Source organism: Candoia aspera, chromosome 1 (assembly GCF_035149785.1).
Source record: "Candoia aspera isolate rCanAsp1 chromosome 1, rCanAsp1.hap2, whole genome shotgun sequence".
Taxonomy (NCBI): Eukaryota; Metazoa; Chordata; class Lepidosauria; order Squamata; family Boidae; genus Candoia; species Candoia aspera.
In genome coordinates, this window is record NC_086153.1 from 273372081 (window position 1) to 273389295 (window position 17215).

At 37.6% G+C, this 17215-nt stretch overlaps 1 protein-coding gene across 4 annotated transcripts in view; it reads left to right on the plus strand.

Moving 5' to 3' along the window:
* FUT8 (fucosyltransferase 8) overlaps positions 1 to 17215 on the plus strand; it is a 119671-nt gene that overhangs the window by 36140 nt on the left and 66316 nt on the right. For 2 of the 4 annotated variants that reach the window (XM_063289762.1, XM_063289763.1), the window contains 4 exons: positions 5093 to 5205; positions 5835 to 6248; positions 12223 to 12338; positions 12452 to 12617. In XM_063289762.1, coding sequence (XP_063145832.1) covers positions 6046 to 6248; positions 12223 to 12338; positions 12452 to 12617 — 485 coding nt within the window. In that variant the 5' untranslated portion in view covers positions 5093 to 5205; positions 5835 to 6045. The remainder of the gene's footprint in view (positions 1 to 5092; positions 5206 to 5834; positions 6249 to 12222; positions 12339 to 12451; positions 12618 to 17215) is intronic. The other 2 variants (XM_063289766.1, XM_063289765.1) reach the window with 1 other exon arrangement.

Below are 17215 nucleotides of genomic sequence, written 5' to 3' on the forward strand. Positions count from 1 at the left end.
TAGTTTAATCATAATTTATGTATCATACTGTTTAATAATCTGCAAACAATTCTAATGTGAGTATACTTATTTCAAGTGTAGCAAGGTAATTTGAATTCATACACTTTGTTTCAGTGTTAAAACAATATATTTCATAGCAAAAATTAATATCCTATATGACATTTTTAAAGACTACACATTTTCTTACTAGAATATTTATATACTATTTTTCAGGCCAATTGTATAATTCTATCCTGTTATGAACTCAAGACTATTATGAAAAAACAGATTTAGAAAGAAAACCTTAACCAGGAGTGTAGACAGCCGTGTGAGTCTCAGGCCAGGTCACTCAAAACAAAAGAAAACAAAACAAAACCACACAAAACCACACACCACTTTTTGATGATCATTTTAAATGCCTTGAGAAACAAACTGTCAGAAGAGTTTTTACACATTGATCCATCTGAGAATACCCATCTTTATTCAATCATCAAATTACTTAGTGCAATTGTTCCAAGCTCTTCTGGAAAATAATCCTCTTCCAGTTTTTCTGTACAATGATTGCTGGAGATACAGCAAAGGTAAACAGACCCTGGCTTTTATCACAGTAAGAGAAAAGCCATGTTAGTCTTTTGTGGCAAAAAAATCAGGAATGTGGTAACACCTTTTCCAACTAACAAAATTTATTAAAAGGCTTTTGTGGGCTGCAGATACCAAACCCTTGATTTTTATCATCAGAGTAATACTTACCTGGGTTCAGGAATGTCCTGTGTTGGTGCAAGAAGAAGAAGGCAAACTGCGGCTTTCAGGCTGGAAAAGGTTGTGTGTCCTTGTTTTAAAGTGAGCAGCAGCAACACAGAGAACCTTATACCCCTTCCAGATGAATCCATGATAGAGCATTTTACAGAAGGGGGGACAGAATAAAGATGCTATTGGAATAAGGAAAGACCTGGATATCCTGGCAGCAGCTGACATAACTGTTGGATATAATGCTCAACTGCTATTAAAAGCAATGATGCAAATTGCTTTATAGAAAGAAATGGAGGGGTGTTTAGCAATTAAGAGTGTTAAATCTTCACTAGCCTTGGAAGCTTACTTCGTAAGACAGTTATTCCATTGAAGAGCAGTTCTTATCTATAAAATAATTTGGAAATCTGATTAACAGTAAATTACTCTTTAGATATGTTGGTTGGCCTTTGTTTTTTAAATTGAAATTTTGTGTAAATTAGATTAGCTGCTGTGTTCCTTAAAAGATTGATTTAAGGAGTACTTACAATATAAAAGAAAAGATAGTATATAAAAATATACACTGAGTCCCAGCGCTGCTGTTCCTCAGCAAGATAAACTGAGCAAAATATTTTATCATACCTGGATTATAATTACTACTTCATAACCTCACTTGTGTTAAAGATGAAGCATCTGATCCTGTACTGTATGGAAAACCTAATTCATGGATGGTAACAAAAAGAGCTTCTGATATATTCAAAAGAAAAGAAATGAAACAGTGTATTGACTGCTCAATAATGATGGCAAAAAGATAACAGATAACAAAGAAAAAGCAGTGCTCCTGAACTCCTATTTTGTCTCTTTCTCCAACAAGAAATTATGTGTCGCATTCTGAAGAATAGCAGGGTCACAACTGAAGCTTCAGACCAGTAAAAGCATGATTGGGAAATAACCTATTTACTTCAAACAAGTTTACATCTTCAGGACCTTATACATTGTATTGAGGGTACAGAAAGAACTTCCTGATAGCTAGGCTGAACCATTTTGTATTACTTTTGAGAACTCTTAGAGAACTGGCAAAGTGCCCAATAGCTGAAAGAGAACAAATGTCTTCTGGATGGCATGACATATACAGCTGCTTGGAAAATTGTAAGAGTGCTGTTCAGTGATTCCTCATCAGTCTGCAACAATGCCACAAAGTTCAGTTCTGGATTTTATTAATGAGTTGGGTGAAAAGGTAGAGGCAGTGTTTTATCATATTTGAAAACACAAAATTGGATGAAATAGCTAATATCTGAGAAGATAGAATAAAAGGCAAAATGATCTTGATGAGTTAGCAAAAGGGTTTGAAAATAACAGTATGTAATTTAACAGAAAAATTCAGAGTTCTTCATTTAAGAAACAATGCCTAGATATAAGATGGAGGATACCTGGCTTGGCAAAAGATCTTGGAATAGTAGTTTATCGCTAGTTGAATACCAGTCAGCAGCGTGACGTAATTTTTCTTTGGCTTGGTCTGAAGAATGTTATTTTGAGGTGGATGGAAAAGTGCTATAGTAGGTTAACATACAAATGGGTGGGAGAAGATTATGGAGAGGTCTGTTTCATGTTTTGTTTTCAGTGGTCGAAGATCACACCTGTTTTAGCAGTTTTCTGTTAGTTTTGGTGGCACAATTTAATATTTGAGGCTCCTTTATTGAATCAGGTATACCATTCATCTAGTCTAGTGCTGTCTTTAAGATCATAGGTGGAAATATTACCCAAGCCCAGATCCCTGAGATTAGACTTCCTAAATGCAAATCTATACGCTCTGTTAATAGCAAAGTGTAATCACACAAGGCATACATGATGTAATAGCATATATTATCAGGAAAATATGTACAGCAACATTGTCTTACTGTGAATCTATATCCTGTCATATTGCTGCAATAATGGTTATATAGTTTTCCCACCTTCCTATGGGAGCTCACTGTGGTTCATTTGACAGGCTTCATTTTGTCTCTGCCAACAACATTGTGAGAAAGGGCTAGACTGAGGAAATGGAGGTTGGCCTGAAGTCCCACAACAAGCCTTATGGTCAAATAGGGACTTGAACCTGGATCTCCCAAGTTTCAAACCAACCCCTTAATCATTTCACACTGAGATTGTCCTCAATAGGTTCATGACATTGTTGTCAATGTAAGTTTCAGTTGTGTAAATGGACTACAATGCCAGATGTAATTTTCAATTCTGACATGCTTTCAGAAGTATTTTAGGTAGGCTAAAAGTATAATGGACAGAAGTCCGCAACATTGTTCAAGAGGCGGCAACAAAATACATCCCAAAGAAAGAGAAAACCAAGAAGGCAAAATGGCTGTCTGCTGAGACACTAGAAGTAGCCCAAGAAAGAAGGAAAGCAAAAGGCAACAGTGATAGGGGGGGATATGCCCAATTAAATGCAAAATTCCAGAGGTTAGCCAGAAGAGATAAGGAATTATTTTTAAACAAGCAATGCGCGGAAGTGGAAGAAGACAATAGAATAGGGAGGACAAGAGACCTCTTCCAGAAAATTAGAACCATTGGAGGTAAATTCCAGGCCAAAATGGGTATGATCAAAAACAAAGATGGCAAGGACCTAACAGAAGAAGAAGAGACCCAGAAAAGGTGGCAAGAATATACAGAAGACCTGTATAGGAAGGATAACAACATCGGGGATAGCTTTGACGGTGTGGTCAGTGAGCTAGAGCCAGACATCCTGAAGAGTGAGGTTGAATGGGCCTTAAGAAGCATTGCTAATAATAAGGCAGCAGGAGATGACGGCATCCCGCTGAACTGTTCAAAATCTTGCAAGATGATGCTGTCAAGGTAATACATGCTATATGCCAGCAAATTTGGAAAACACAAGAATGGCCATCAGACTGGAAAAAATCAACTTATATCCCCATACCAAAAAAGGGGAACACTAAAGAATGTTCAAACTATCGAACAGTGGCACTCATTTCACATGCCAGTAAGGTAATGCTCCAGATCCTGCAAGATAGACTTCAGCAATTCATGGAGCGAGAATTGCCAGATGTACAAGCTGGGTTTAGAAAAGGCAGAGGAACTAGGGACCAAATTGCCAATATCCGCTGGATCATGGAAAAAGCCAGGGAGTTTCAGAAAAACATCTATTTCTGTTTTATTGACTATTCTAAAGCCTTTGACTGGGTGGACCATAACAAATTGTGGCAAGTTCTTAGTGGTATGGGGATACCAAGTCATCTTGTCTGCCTCCTGAAGAATCTGTATAACGACCAAGTAGCAACAGTAAGAACAGACCACGGAACAACGGACTGGTTTAAGATTGGGAAAGGAGTACGGCAGGGCTGTATACTCTCACCCTACCTATTCAACTTGTACGCAGAACACATCATGCGACATGCTGGCCTTGAGGAATCCAAGGCTGGAGTTAAAATCTCTGGAAGAAACATTAACAATTTCAGATATGCAGATGATACCACTTTGATGGCTGAAAGCGAAGAGGAACTGAGGAGCCTTATGATGAAGGTGAAAGAAGAAAGTGCAAAAGCTGGCTTGCAGCTAAACCTCAAAAAAACCAAGATTATGGCAACCAGCCTGATTGATAACTGGCAAATAGAGGGAGAAAATGTAGAAGCAGTGAAAGACTTTGTATTTCTAGGTACAAAGATTACTGCAGATGCTGACTGCAGTCAAGAAATCAGAAGACGCTTAATGCTTGGGAGAAGAGCAAGGACAAATCTCGATAAAATAGTTAAGAGCAGAGACATCACACTGACCACAAAGGTCCGCATCGTTAAAGCAATGGTGTTCCCCGTAGTAACAGATGGCTGCAAGAGCTGGACCATAAGGAAGCTGAGAGAAGGAAGACCGATGCTTTGGAACTGTGGTGTTGGAGGAAAATTCTGAGAGTGCCTTGGACTGCAAGAAAATCAAACCAGTCCATCCTCCAGGAAATAAAGCCAGACTGCTCACTTGAGGGAATGATATTAAAGGCAAAACTGAAATACTTTGGCCACATAATGAGAAGACAGGACAGCCTGGAGAAGATGCTGATGCTAGGGAGAGTGGAAGGCAAAAGGAAGAGGGGCTGACCAAGGGCAAGGTGCATGGATGATATTCTAGAGGTGACGGACTCGTCCCTGGGGGAGCTGGGGGTGTTGACGACCGACAGGAAGCTCTGGCGTAGGCTGGTCCATGAAGTCACAAAGAGTCAGAAGCGACTAAATGAATAAACAACAACAGAAATCAGTATAATGCTTTTTTTTATTCTAAAACTATTTCTTATTTATAATGGTTTAACAAGCACCATTTTAATCATTTAATATATGTTTTTGCGTTCAGTGAAATATTGTTGTCTCAAAACTAATGTTTTCTGTTCTCCCAGACTTTACTATGAAGATAATTGCTGTTATGCTGCAAGTATTAGGGACATGTTGCGACTAAATACATTTGTATTTATTGAGACTTTCAACAAAATTCCCATATTTATGATTAAGTGTAAGTTCTCTTTGATCATATATTATGGCATAGTGATAGGCCAGGCGGTCTTTTTGAATGCCTGCCTATTCTTGGTGGAAGGGTAGTCAAGAGAAATAATACATCTGGATTTGATGTCACTTTTCTCTAGTATTTTTCTACCATGACTTATAAGAACTGTTTTGTAACAACAAGGTCTTCGTGCAAGAAAGCATATTTGTATCTAGCTCTATGAAAACTAATAGTTTGGAAGTAGAGAAAAAATGATTATAGATTATGTGATATCAAGTCATTGTCAACTTTTAGCAACCACATAGATTGATTTTCTCCATGAGAATAATGTACATTATATATTATTAGTGGGTTTTAAAGGTTATTATCCTGTAAGAAATAATGTATTGAAATCTATTGAATTAGGTTTATTCTTATTTACATTTAACTAAGGGATAAAACTTAGTGTTGCTCAAGTGAAGGATGAATCCTCTTTTTTAGTTTGCATTATTTATCATAGTATGTTATTCTTTGGTGAGATGCTGAAGTGGTATAAGGCCAATAACTGATTTACAATTCCATATTTAGTAACTTGAGCTCTGTCTAAATATATATTTGCCTTTGAAATATAACATTAACATTTTGTTTCTCTTTCACAGACTATAAAGCTAAAACTTCTGTGACCTTAGTACTTGGAATATACATCCTCTGGGATAATTGTTTTGAAGTTCTGCTATAGGATAAATGCCTTGAGAAGCACAACATGATGAACGAACAGCACTGAAACCTTGGAATCTTTGTACTGACTGAGGAATTACAATGTTTGCTTTGTGAACAAAAAATATTTTGTAGCAGACAAAACATTTGAAAATGCGGCCATGGACTGGCTCCTGGCGATGGATTATGCTCATCCTTTTTGCTTGGGGGACCTTGCTTTTTTACATAGGTGGACACTTAGTACGAGACAGTGAGCATCCAGACCACTCTAGCCGTGAACTGTCAAAAATATTAGCAAAGCTTGAACGATTGAAACAACAAAATGAAGATTTAAGACGAATGGCAGAGTCTCTCAGGTAGGCTTTTTAAACCTTCCTCAGAACATGAATACTCTGGAATTTCATTGTCTGCATACAACCATAAGGACAAAACTGAATTTATTATGAAATAATTTTATGACAGATCCTGCAAGTATGTATTGGAACTATACATGTATTCTGGAATAACTTTTTTTTCTGGAGTGTGTGTGTGTGTATTTATTTATTTTCAAGAAACTATGATGCTGTGGTTGTCAGATAGTTTAGTATGTTTTTTTTTTATACTATATTTGTGAAAGTTAACAATGGGGTCTTGGAGCTAACTGAGAATTTTAAAATCCTATATATTAATTATAGGCTACCACTACAACTTTATACTCTCATTTTAAGGATGTTCCGCTATGCTGTGCTTACAATTATGGCCAAAAGTATGGTACCCCTCCAATTTTTCCCAAAGAATTCCTATTTGTCATGAAATAAGTTGAAACTGATACAAGTAAATGGCATCCACCATTCTTTTTTCCATAGTCTAGGGTCTCTTAGTCAGGGTTCCATGGAACCCTAGGGCTCTGTGAGAGGTCACTAGGGGTTCCCTGGGAGATCACGATTTATTTAAAAAGTTATTTCAAATTCAGGCAACTTCACATTAAAGAGGTAAGTTTCATTCTTTATTTTTAGTTTAAGAACACTGTTAATGCATATATACAAATGAAATGAATATAATAATTTTGTAACTTCTGGCCTATATTTGAGCCTGAATGTGCAGAGGTTCCCCGAGGCCTGGAAAATATTTCAGGGGTTCCTCCAGGGTCAAAAAGTTGAGAAAAGCTGCCATAGTCTATAGAGCAGATACTTTTCCATTGATTGTTTTCTTTTCCTTCTTCGTTTGTATTTCAGTTTACATTTTTAATCTTTTTTAAAGTTCTTTTTTTAAAGATTGTTTTGTTACAAAAAATAAAGATACCAAATAAATAAATAACTCACAGTCTCCTGGTTTCTAGCCTAGTGCCTTAGCCGCTATAACAAATTGGCTCTCCATGTATAGTTTTTATCTTCCTGCATTTTATTCTTGCTATGGTTGTGGGAACTTGTTATGCCCAGAGTGAGTGATTGCTCTAAAGTTACCCATTAAGTTTCACAGCTACTGTTCTGTAAACTGTTATAATTAATTTGGGGTATAAAGATTTATGTATTAAATATTTATTTCCTCCCTTTACTCACTGAGCTTGAGGCAGCACCAACTCAAGTTAAAAACAGCAGTAATGTATAAAACAACAATAAATAAAATACAAGTATCATAAAGCAGAAAAAGAAAAAAGTTGTGAACCCTCACATATAAATATAGTTATATTACAGTAAGTTGAACAGAGAGTACCCCTGAACGTTTTCATAAAAAAGAAGGCTTTGATCTTTCTGCAGGAAGCCAATAGAATGGGTGAAGTGAGGTGTCTTCAGTGGTTTGGGGAAAGAATTCCAGAACTTGAGAGCTGAAATAGGTATCTCCCAGCTTGGTTTATTTCTGGGATCATGTCAAACATAGAAAAAGGCATCGGCTATTGATCTCAATAGATAATAAGGATGACATGGGAGAAAATGTATTGAGTGAGTGTGAGATTTCATGACTTTTAAGGTAACTTCCAACTCTATGGTTTTATGAAATCCTTAGGCATCCTGAAAGATTACCTGTATTTCCTTAGTCAACTCCCCAGGATAGGGCTTAATTGGTTCATCTCTGAAGACTGGACAAAGGCTCTCTTGCACAGTATGAATGTTAGATTTTTAAAAAATTAAATATGAACTATTTATCTGCAGATTTACTAGATTTTGTGAGAGAATTGAGTGTGTGGACTTTTGTGGGTAGCAGAAAATTGTTTCAGGCTCCACCCAAGCTGTGCATGGAAGGTATTTAAAATAAGATTCAGTATTTAAAATTACAGATGGATTGCTATTTTTCATTCAAGCAGTAAAATTAAACAGTTAAAATATAATTTGAAGATCTGTATCAATATTTTCATTTTCTTTACATGTTTTTGTTTATTGAGCCTGAGACCTAATGTGTATCCAGTAAGTACAAAGTGGGTTCATAATTGAGATGAAATTTGAACTTTTGGTATGACAGAGCTATTTCTAATCAGTAGCATTTAGTAGTTAGATGGATTTCTTTATCACAGTTAATAAGCCTTATACTGAGGTAGAATTTGCAACTAGAAAACTAGGCAGTTGCATTTATAAACATAATCTAATCTACATAATACATTAAATAAATCTGTGCCTTTCTGTGACATTATCAAATGTCATTTAAAGAAAGCTTTGTTTCCTTTCTTTTGTAAGAAGCGTTATCAGATTATGATGCTTTGAGATACTTGGAATATTTATTTTTTTTCCTCAGTGAAGAGTTACTCATTTAATGGGATAATGGGATATTTGTGTACTTAAACTTGATATAGTTCGAATAATTTCATGTATTTCTGATTCTGGGTTTTCTAAAAGTGAATTGTGTGCATAAGTTAAACTTTCTAGAAAGTTCATAAGAAAAATCTTTGAATTTACCTTTGTGAATATTTTTGTTGCAATTTTGTGGAGTGCCACGAGGGTTAGTTCTCTTCCTGCTGTTTAATATCTATATGAACCTGGTGGGAGAGTTCATCCAGCATTTTGGATACCCACCTTTATATTGCAAGTATGGTCATAGGTGGAGGTGCTGTTGGAGTCTTATATTGGTGCCTGGAGACAGTTGGGAGTCTGGATGGGAAGAAATAGGCTAAAAATGAACACAAGCAAGATGTAGTTATGGTTTGTTCATTGCTATTCTCTGGCAGCTGCAGTGTTATCTGGAGAGGTTATATTGGTCTTGAGGGAGAAGATCTGCAGTTTGGGAGTCTGCTAGATGAGCAGGTGGTGGTTGTGGCCAGGATGGCCTTTCCCTCACCCATCCTCTCTTCCTGGAATTGGAGGACATAGTTACAATGATTCTCATCTTTATCAAAACTCTGCAGTGTTAGGGACTGCCTTTAAAGACAATTTGGAAATTGCATTTGAGTCAAAGTGGAATAGTTCACTTGTTGGTAGCATCAGTCACATGAGCATATTACACGTAATTTGTAGGACCTGCATTGGTTGCTAATATGTTTCCAGGTCCAATTCAAAGTGCTAGTTTTGAGTTGGAAAGCCCTATATGGCTTGGCAGGTAAGTTCTTACAGGACTGTCTACTCCATCTGGATTCAACCCAATACACCCAAGAGAAGTTGCTTGAGTTATTTCACTTATGTGAGGTGAGGAGGGCTGAAGCTGGAAGGTTCTGCTTTTCTATCATGGCACCTACATTATGGAACAGACTACAAATTACCTTGGCCCCCTTGCTGATGGCCTTTCAGAACCTTTTCTGGAGAACTTTTGAGGAATTACTGTGATTCTTGCTACTTGTACTTGTATTATTATTACATGGGGCTACCCTTGAAGAGCATCCGAAAGCTACAGGTGGTGCAGAATGAAGCCGCGCAAGCAGTCTTAGGAGCCCCAAGGAGGGCACATATAATACCATTGCTGCACGAGCTACATTGGATGCCAGTTTGCTTCTGGGTCCAATTCAAGGTGTTGGTTATCACCTTTAAAGCCCTACATGGTATGGGTCCAGGTTACCTGAGGAACCGCCTCACCCCCACTACATCAACCCATCCCACCCAGTCAGGCAGAGAAGGCATGTTACGGACCCTGTCCATGAGGGATTGCCAATTGGCAGGGTCCAGGAGGAGGGCCTTCTCTGTCGTGGCCCCCCGCCCTTTGGAATAATTTACCCCCAGAGGTGAGGCAGGCCCCCACTCTCCCAGCCTTCAGAAAGGGAGTTGAGACCTGGCTGTGCCACCTCACTTGGGACGAGAGGGGGGATAGTCAATCATGGAGGTGGCTGGTACCATGATGCGGCCCTGGTAAATTTCATTAAGACCATCTTGGACTTCATATTTTGTATTTTTTATATTTTATATTTTTATATTTATAAATTTATATTTTATAATGAATCCTTATTCTTTTATTAAACTGCCCAGAGTTGTCATTGCACAAGATGGGCGGTGGAGAAATTCAATCAATCAATCAATCAATCAATAAAATTATCTACAATAATTATGTTATTATTAAGTATTGTGTTTTAAACTGTTGTTATTCTTTGGTTGCTTTTATTGTAATTTTAGTATGCAGTTATCTGCCATGTGCCATGAAGATTCAGTGGCATAAAAATTCTGGTAATTGACTAAAATATATGTGCATTGTCATATGTAATTCTCCTAGAATACAAATATTTGTTTGCATGTTTGTCTAAATAACATTTTAAATAGTTTTCTATTATTCAATACTGTTTTGTACAGTTTTTCCACTTATAAAAAAATTAATGCACGTATTTTTGTTTGGAGAATTGCAACAAAAAGTACTGAGAAATGTGATTATTGAAGGTTAACTTCACCCTTCTTTCCTGAATTTATTATAATACCTGAAAATACAATATTAACCTTCTAGAAGAGACTTGGGGAGCTTGAGACCCTAGAGCTTGTTGGTTTTATATCCCACTTAACTTGGGCAATACCAAATCTTAAAGATTCTCATACTATTTTTGAACAAACTGTACTTAACTTGCTCTGTTCTGCCTGCTTCCCTCAGCTGGCTATGGGCCTGAATATGAAAGTAAATGGTGATAAATTTATCCCAGAGTTCCCCGATGGGAGGAGATGGGTGGGGATAAATTAAATATATATATATAAATAAAATTCTTACTATTTATCTTTCTCCCAAAGCATACTATGCCAAATTAAAGATGCTTAGAATGAACTAAAGGAATACATCATATATTTTACCATTTGGCATCCCATTGTGGTTCTTTTAATAGTGTTCCCCTTTGACAAAAATAGGCCTGGTCCATTTCAACCTGGCTGTTCCAAAGATACAAGGGACTGGAGGTTGTTAAATTCGATTCTTTTATTTTAAAGGATGAAAAGGACCTGCACCTACTGGAGTAGACATGGTGCCAACCCTGTTGTTGTTTTCCTTGTCTCCTCAATCCTATTCCATTAATATGACTTCCTTTTCAACTGCCAATCACCCAGAGAGTGATCATCTCTAACTCATTGTGGAATTAGTTATAAAAGCCTGTGTTTGTTGGCAGATGTTCCATTGGCAGATGTTACAATGCTTAGATGAAAAAGAATCTGAAAATTACATCACTTAAGGATGTGGAGAGAGCGATCTTTTCCTTGATCCAGATGAAGCATTGTTACTTTGGGATTCTATTTGTGCTGGGCTGAGTGCTTCAGCTGTTGGACATAGTTTCCAGCTCCTGATTCATAGCATCTAGGAGGTCTTCCTCAATAAATGTCAAATAAGAACATTAGAGTCAAGTATAACTCTAAGCTCTAGTTTAGGAATGCATTCCAGAGCTGAATGAATTGAAGGATTTAGGGCCTACAGAGCTGACAGCACATAACCATCTACAGGAGTCTTGTCCAAGAGAGAGGTTACTTTTGCAATATGAGTATATATTTACCTGGGTAGTGCAGATTTGGAAAGTTGTATCAAAATGTGGATGAGATAAAATTCTTTTGTATTGAACTAGATTGTTTAGTATGTGGTTTTCATCATGCATACATTTATAAACAGAAGTGGCAGTTAAATGCGTTCCTCATTTTTTTGTGTGCTTTGCGTATCCAGTTTTAAAACAATGTGGATACTTATTTCTCTTCTCTTGTCCTGTTAGATTTAGGTCAGAGTCCCTAGGTACGATATTAGATGAAAAACTTTCATATAGGCTGCCAGATAACATTTGGTGCTTAACAAATTGCTCATTCCTATGACAATGTAATTACCATATTGCAACTTGTTATTAGGCAACACATTTTAAAAATGGATTAGTTAATTTCCTTATTGTGGTCCTAACTCTTACTGTTTTTAACATACAGAATTATCAATATATACAGTGGTATGTATTCATTTAATTCTTTTGCGCTCTATCTTTTACTTTTGCTATAGGATACCAGATGGTTCTATTGACCAGGGCCCAGCTGCAGGAAGAGTACATGCTTTAGAAGAACAGCTAATAAAAGCCAAAGAACAGATGGAAAATTACAAACAACAAACAGGAGATGGTTTGTATAGGAATGCATTTTTTATATTCAGATGGATACTCAGTTTCACAGTGTGTGTCCTGTTTAGAGAGTTAATAATGTTAATTACTCTTTACTTTCCTTTATTTTATTAGTGGGCTTTGGAAAAGACCATGAAATGCTGAGAAGAAGGATTGAAAATGGAGTCAAGGAGCTTTGGTTTTTTCTCCAGAGCAAATTGAAGAAACTAAAAAACTTGGAAGGAAGTGAATTGCATAAGCATATTGATGAACTTCTATCTGACTTGGGTGATCATGAAAGGTACTAGTAGCTGTTATTAAATATTTGCTATAGTAAGAGTTGCAAACTTCTTGAAACAGAGTAACACTATAAACCAGTGTTTCTTAATGTGTGGTCCTAGGACACTCAGGGGTCTCCTTAGACCCTCTCAGGGGTCTATAAAATCAAAATTATTTGCCAGCCTATGTTGAAAAATAATACAATATTAAAATCCTATCAAACAATCATGAGAAGCAATAGCAGCAGTGAATGCATGTATTTTAATTTTTAATACAGTAAATATCAGTAGAGCCCATGCAAACAAAAGCTGCATAATTTTTATCATAATTTTTATTAAAGATTTTAGTTACAACAGTAAAAGATAATACAAACTAAAGAAGAAAAAAGAAAGAAAAAGTGCAAAAAAGAAAAAAATCCTAAGAAGGCTACTTTGCATCCTTATCATGACAAGTAAAAACAATTTCATAATCTCTTCATCTCCTCTTAATTAACAAATATAAAACTCTTCACCCCATAACTCATCTCTTAAGTATAGGCAAATCCAATAAGTAATGTCTTCTCCAATCCAGGTGTTAGCAAAATGTCCAAACAGAGTCCTAAAATAATATTAATTAACATATATAAAACTCAACATTCCCATCTCAACTCTTAGCTGTAAGCAAAACCACATTTAAAAGGCATAAAATGGTCCCATTATCCTAATGTAAATGAAAAAACCCTAAAATTTAACATGACAAAGAGGAACCATTTTTCTTTCTGTAAGCAAATCCAATACACAAGATTTTTCCATTCCAAATGCCAATAATTCCAAAGAAAACCACCCCAGTTAGCAACATATCCATTCAAATAAACATTCCACATCTCAGCTCTTAACTATAAACAAATCTGTGTGGGGGAGATGGGTGGTGATAAAAATATGATAAATAAAAATAATAATAAATCCACATTTAGCAAATATAAAGTAATCCCAGTACCCTAATATAAACAAAAAGCTAAAAATTAACATAACAAAGAGGGCTAATTTCTCCTTTAAAAAGAACAAGTTCACAAAATCTCCTTGCTTTAAGTAAATGAAACTATTTCCAAATCAGAGGAGGAATTGGAAACTGACTGGGCTGGAATTGGAGAAACGAAACTCCAGCATGACTCAGCAGAGTGGGAAGAACTTACAACACTGACTGGGTGAGATCCAGAGGAGGATTTGAATACTCCTCCGATCAGCGCATGCCAGAGACGGGCTGAAAAGTGCGCGAAGGAGAAGGCAGCTCGATTGGCTGCAGGAGACTCCAAGCGTGCCAAAAATTGGGATAAAAGGCAGCTGCGCAGACAGCGAGCTGCCAGAGACAACCGATCCTCTAACTCTGCAGCTTCGGGAGAAGAGTCCTTACCAGTATCAGAGTCAGCATCTGTGGCCAAAGAGGAACCAGCACTCGAGCTCCATTCTGAAGGCAAATCTAACCCTGCATTTGCTGTCAGTGAGGAAACAGAGTCCGCTGTGCCCAGCATCCTTTGCCTTGCTTCTAGCCGTGAATCTCTGCGATACCCTCAGCAGTGTGAGTCGGCTTCAGCTTCTCAGTGCCGCTGCTTGTCCACAGTTCTACGTGACCACGCTTCGCAGACTCCAGTGTGTTCAGAAGTTTCACACCTATTCTGTTCAGGATCCGGAGTCCTGGACCATGAGGTCCTTCCAGCCAAGTCCAGCCTAATTCCAAGTCCCAAGTCTTGCTCCAGATCTCCAGTCCAGAGAATCCAGTCCAGTCCAGGGCTTCTAGCTGAGTCCAGCCTAGTTCCCAGTTCCAAGCCTTGCTCTAGATCTCCAGTCCAGAGAATCCCGCCTAGTCTGGGGCTTCCAGCCGAGTCCAGCCTAGTTCCCAGTTCCAAGCCTTGCTCCAGATCTCCAGAGAATCCAGCCTCGTCTGGGGCTTCCAGCCGAGTCCAGCCTAGATCTAAGTTCCAAGTCTTGCTCCAAGTCTCCAGTCCAGAGGTTCCAGTCCAGTCCGGGGCTTCCAGCCGAGCCCAGCCCTGTTCCGGTCTCAAGTCTTCAGTTCAGAGTAACCAGTCTAGTCCAGAACCCCCAGCAGAGTCTAACCTTGCTTTGAGTTTGAGTCCTGCTCCAAGCCTCCAGCTCATCCCTGTCCGCTGTTTGTAGTCCTGTTCCAGGTCCAGTGAGTCAGAGATTTAGCGTCAGCATCGTTCCAGTTCTGTTCCAGTTTGAGAACTGTTGCCTCCAGCCTTCGTATTCCAGTTGAATCCAGTCAGCCCAGTTGGGCTTCTTTGACTCAGTCTTGCATATCATGGACTTACTTATTGTAAATAGTTATTAATAAAGAATATTCTTTGAGAACCTGTCTCGTGCTTAGTCTGAACAGGACAGTAAAAAGACTTAGATACAGAGCCAGTTTAAATGCTATCAAATTAGGATACATAAAGTAACTGTGGTTGAAAAAGCTTAAACATTATGTTAAATGTAAGTAAACCTAATACTTAACATTTTTCCAGACCAGATACCAGCAAATCCAAAAAGAACCACCCAAAGTAGCAACATACCCATTTTAGCCCTGGTCAAATAAATCGACTTTGTGTTCCTTCTTTTTAGACAAAGCAATCTTGCTCTTTAATCCATTCAGATGGTTGTTGATCCTTGTTTCAAATTTCTTCAGTATTTATACAGCCTCTTTTGTAAGTCCAGCAAAAAATTTGGTCCAATTGTTCTCTGAGATTGTCGTTTTTATTTCCTTCTTAATTTTTAAAGCCTCATCCAATTTTTTCTTTGTATCTGATGACAAATTCTTATTCAAATTCTCATTCATTTTGTTCTCAGGTAGATTTTGTTGCATATCTTTTTCCGTTAACATCTTCTGGGAACAAACTGTTCCTAAGAAAACACAACATAGCTGACATAATTGATTCAAAGTCCCAGTGCAATTCCTGATTCAGTTCTTTAGATATCTCTGAATGCCATTCTAAGTTACTTGTCTTGTTATGTTTCCAATATCAAAAATAGTTTTTCTTTTCCACAAAAATGCATTTATTCTTTAAGATTAATTCCAAAGTCTTAATATTCAGAATCTAATATTTCAGTGTTTTCTGAGCCCTTAATCTGTTCAAAACTTTCTATAGCCAAAACTTTGTCTTGCTTTTTGCTGTTTATTTTAAATACTTAAAGATTGTAAATATACTGTACATCTTCATTTTCTTATATTAAGGATTGAAGGCACTCACCCAGTGTTTGCAGTCTTATCACTTTGAAGGTGTCTAACTTCTTTGAAGTAGTTAATAGGCAATTTCCAAAGGCGGTTAACAAGGAAAGTGCAAACTCAGCGTCCTTTGAAAAGGCTCCATTTGCGGCTGGAGCAATTACGGTGAATTCCCCTGTCTCCCGATTCTCCCAACCTGTGGAGACTGCTATCTTGCAGTCTCCTCGTGCAGAGCAACTGTAAGGAGAACAACTTGGGCGATCTCACCCTCCTCTCTTTGTCCGGTTTGGAAAATCATATATTCATTTTTGGTTACATATTCCTAGGCTTTATATTTCTTGTTGTTTCATTCAATTATTTTAATTCACTGATGTATGCGATATTTGTTCTGAAATAGCATGATAATGAATAAATAAATTAAGATAAGACACTTTAGAATATAATTTCACCTATTCGAAAATCTAGAGACTTCAAGGGAATAGACTGTGAAATTTCTTGTATGGGTTATGATTATATATAAAATCTGTAGGTTTGCTACCATACAATTTATACAGTGTTCAGTATACAGTTTATATAAGTGTTCAGAAAGGAGTGAGACAAGAATGTTTGCCCCCTCTTTTTTCAACTTGTACATCAATTCAACGGTGAACTTCCTTCATAATCTGGATTTCCGTGTACCTCAACTAGCAGGGTGCAAAATCCCTATACTCCTGTACGCTGCTGCTGCTGCCATAATTTCACAAAGCCCTAGAGGGCTGAAAAAATCAATAGCAGCAATATTTTGGTAGTGCAGATGAAATCATCTGGTTGTTAATTTTGATAAATCTAACATTCTGGTCTTTCCTACAAGAGCCACCCAACAATCCTGGAGAGTAGAAGGGCACAGGTTAGAACAGGTTACTGCATTTAAATACCTTGGGGTGGTTTTCCACTCTAAAGGCACTTGGAAAGTGCCCCAGAATCACATAGTACAGTTAGTTCTTAGCTCCACAAGTGCTATTAAACACTACTTTTATGCAAGTGGAGGCCAGTCAGTCCCTGCGGCATTAAAACGTTTTGAAGCCAAACCACTGGCCCAGATCCTTTACGGGGCACAAGTAGGAATTTATGCAAAGAAGGATGCACTGGAAACAGTGCAAACAAATTTTTTCTGATCAATCCTTGCTGCACCCAGTGGAACAGCAAATGCTCAGTTAAGGCTTGAGACAGGAATTCCTGCAGTCCAGGTAAGGGCCTGGAGGATGAAGATAAACTACTGGCTGAAAATCTAATTCTTTCCAGTCAGACTGACCCCTTTAGTTTTAATAGACAATTTCCCTTCTCCCTGGAAACAGCTGTAGAGCAGAAGTTGGCATTATATGGGCTTTCTGTACCATTCCTAATTTCTTTAGGATATGACCAAGCCAAACGATTACTCACTCA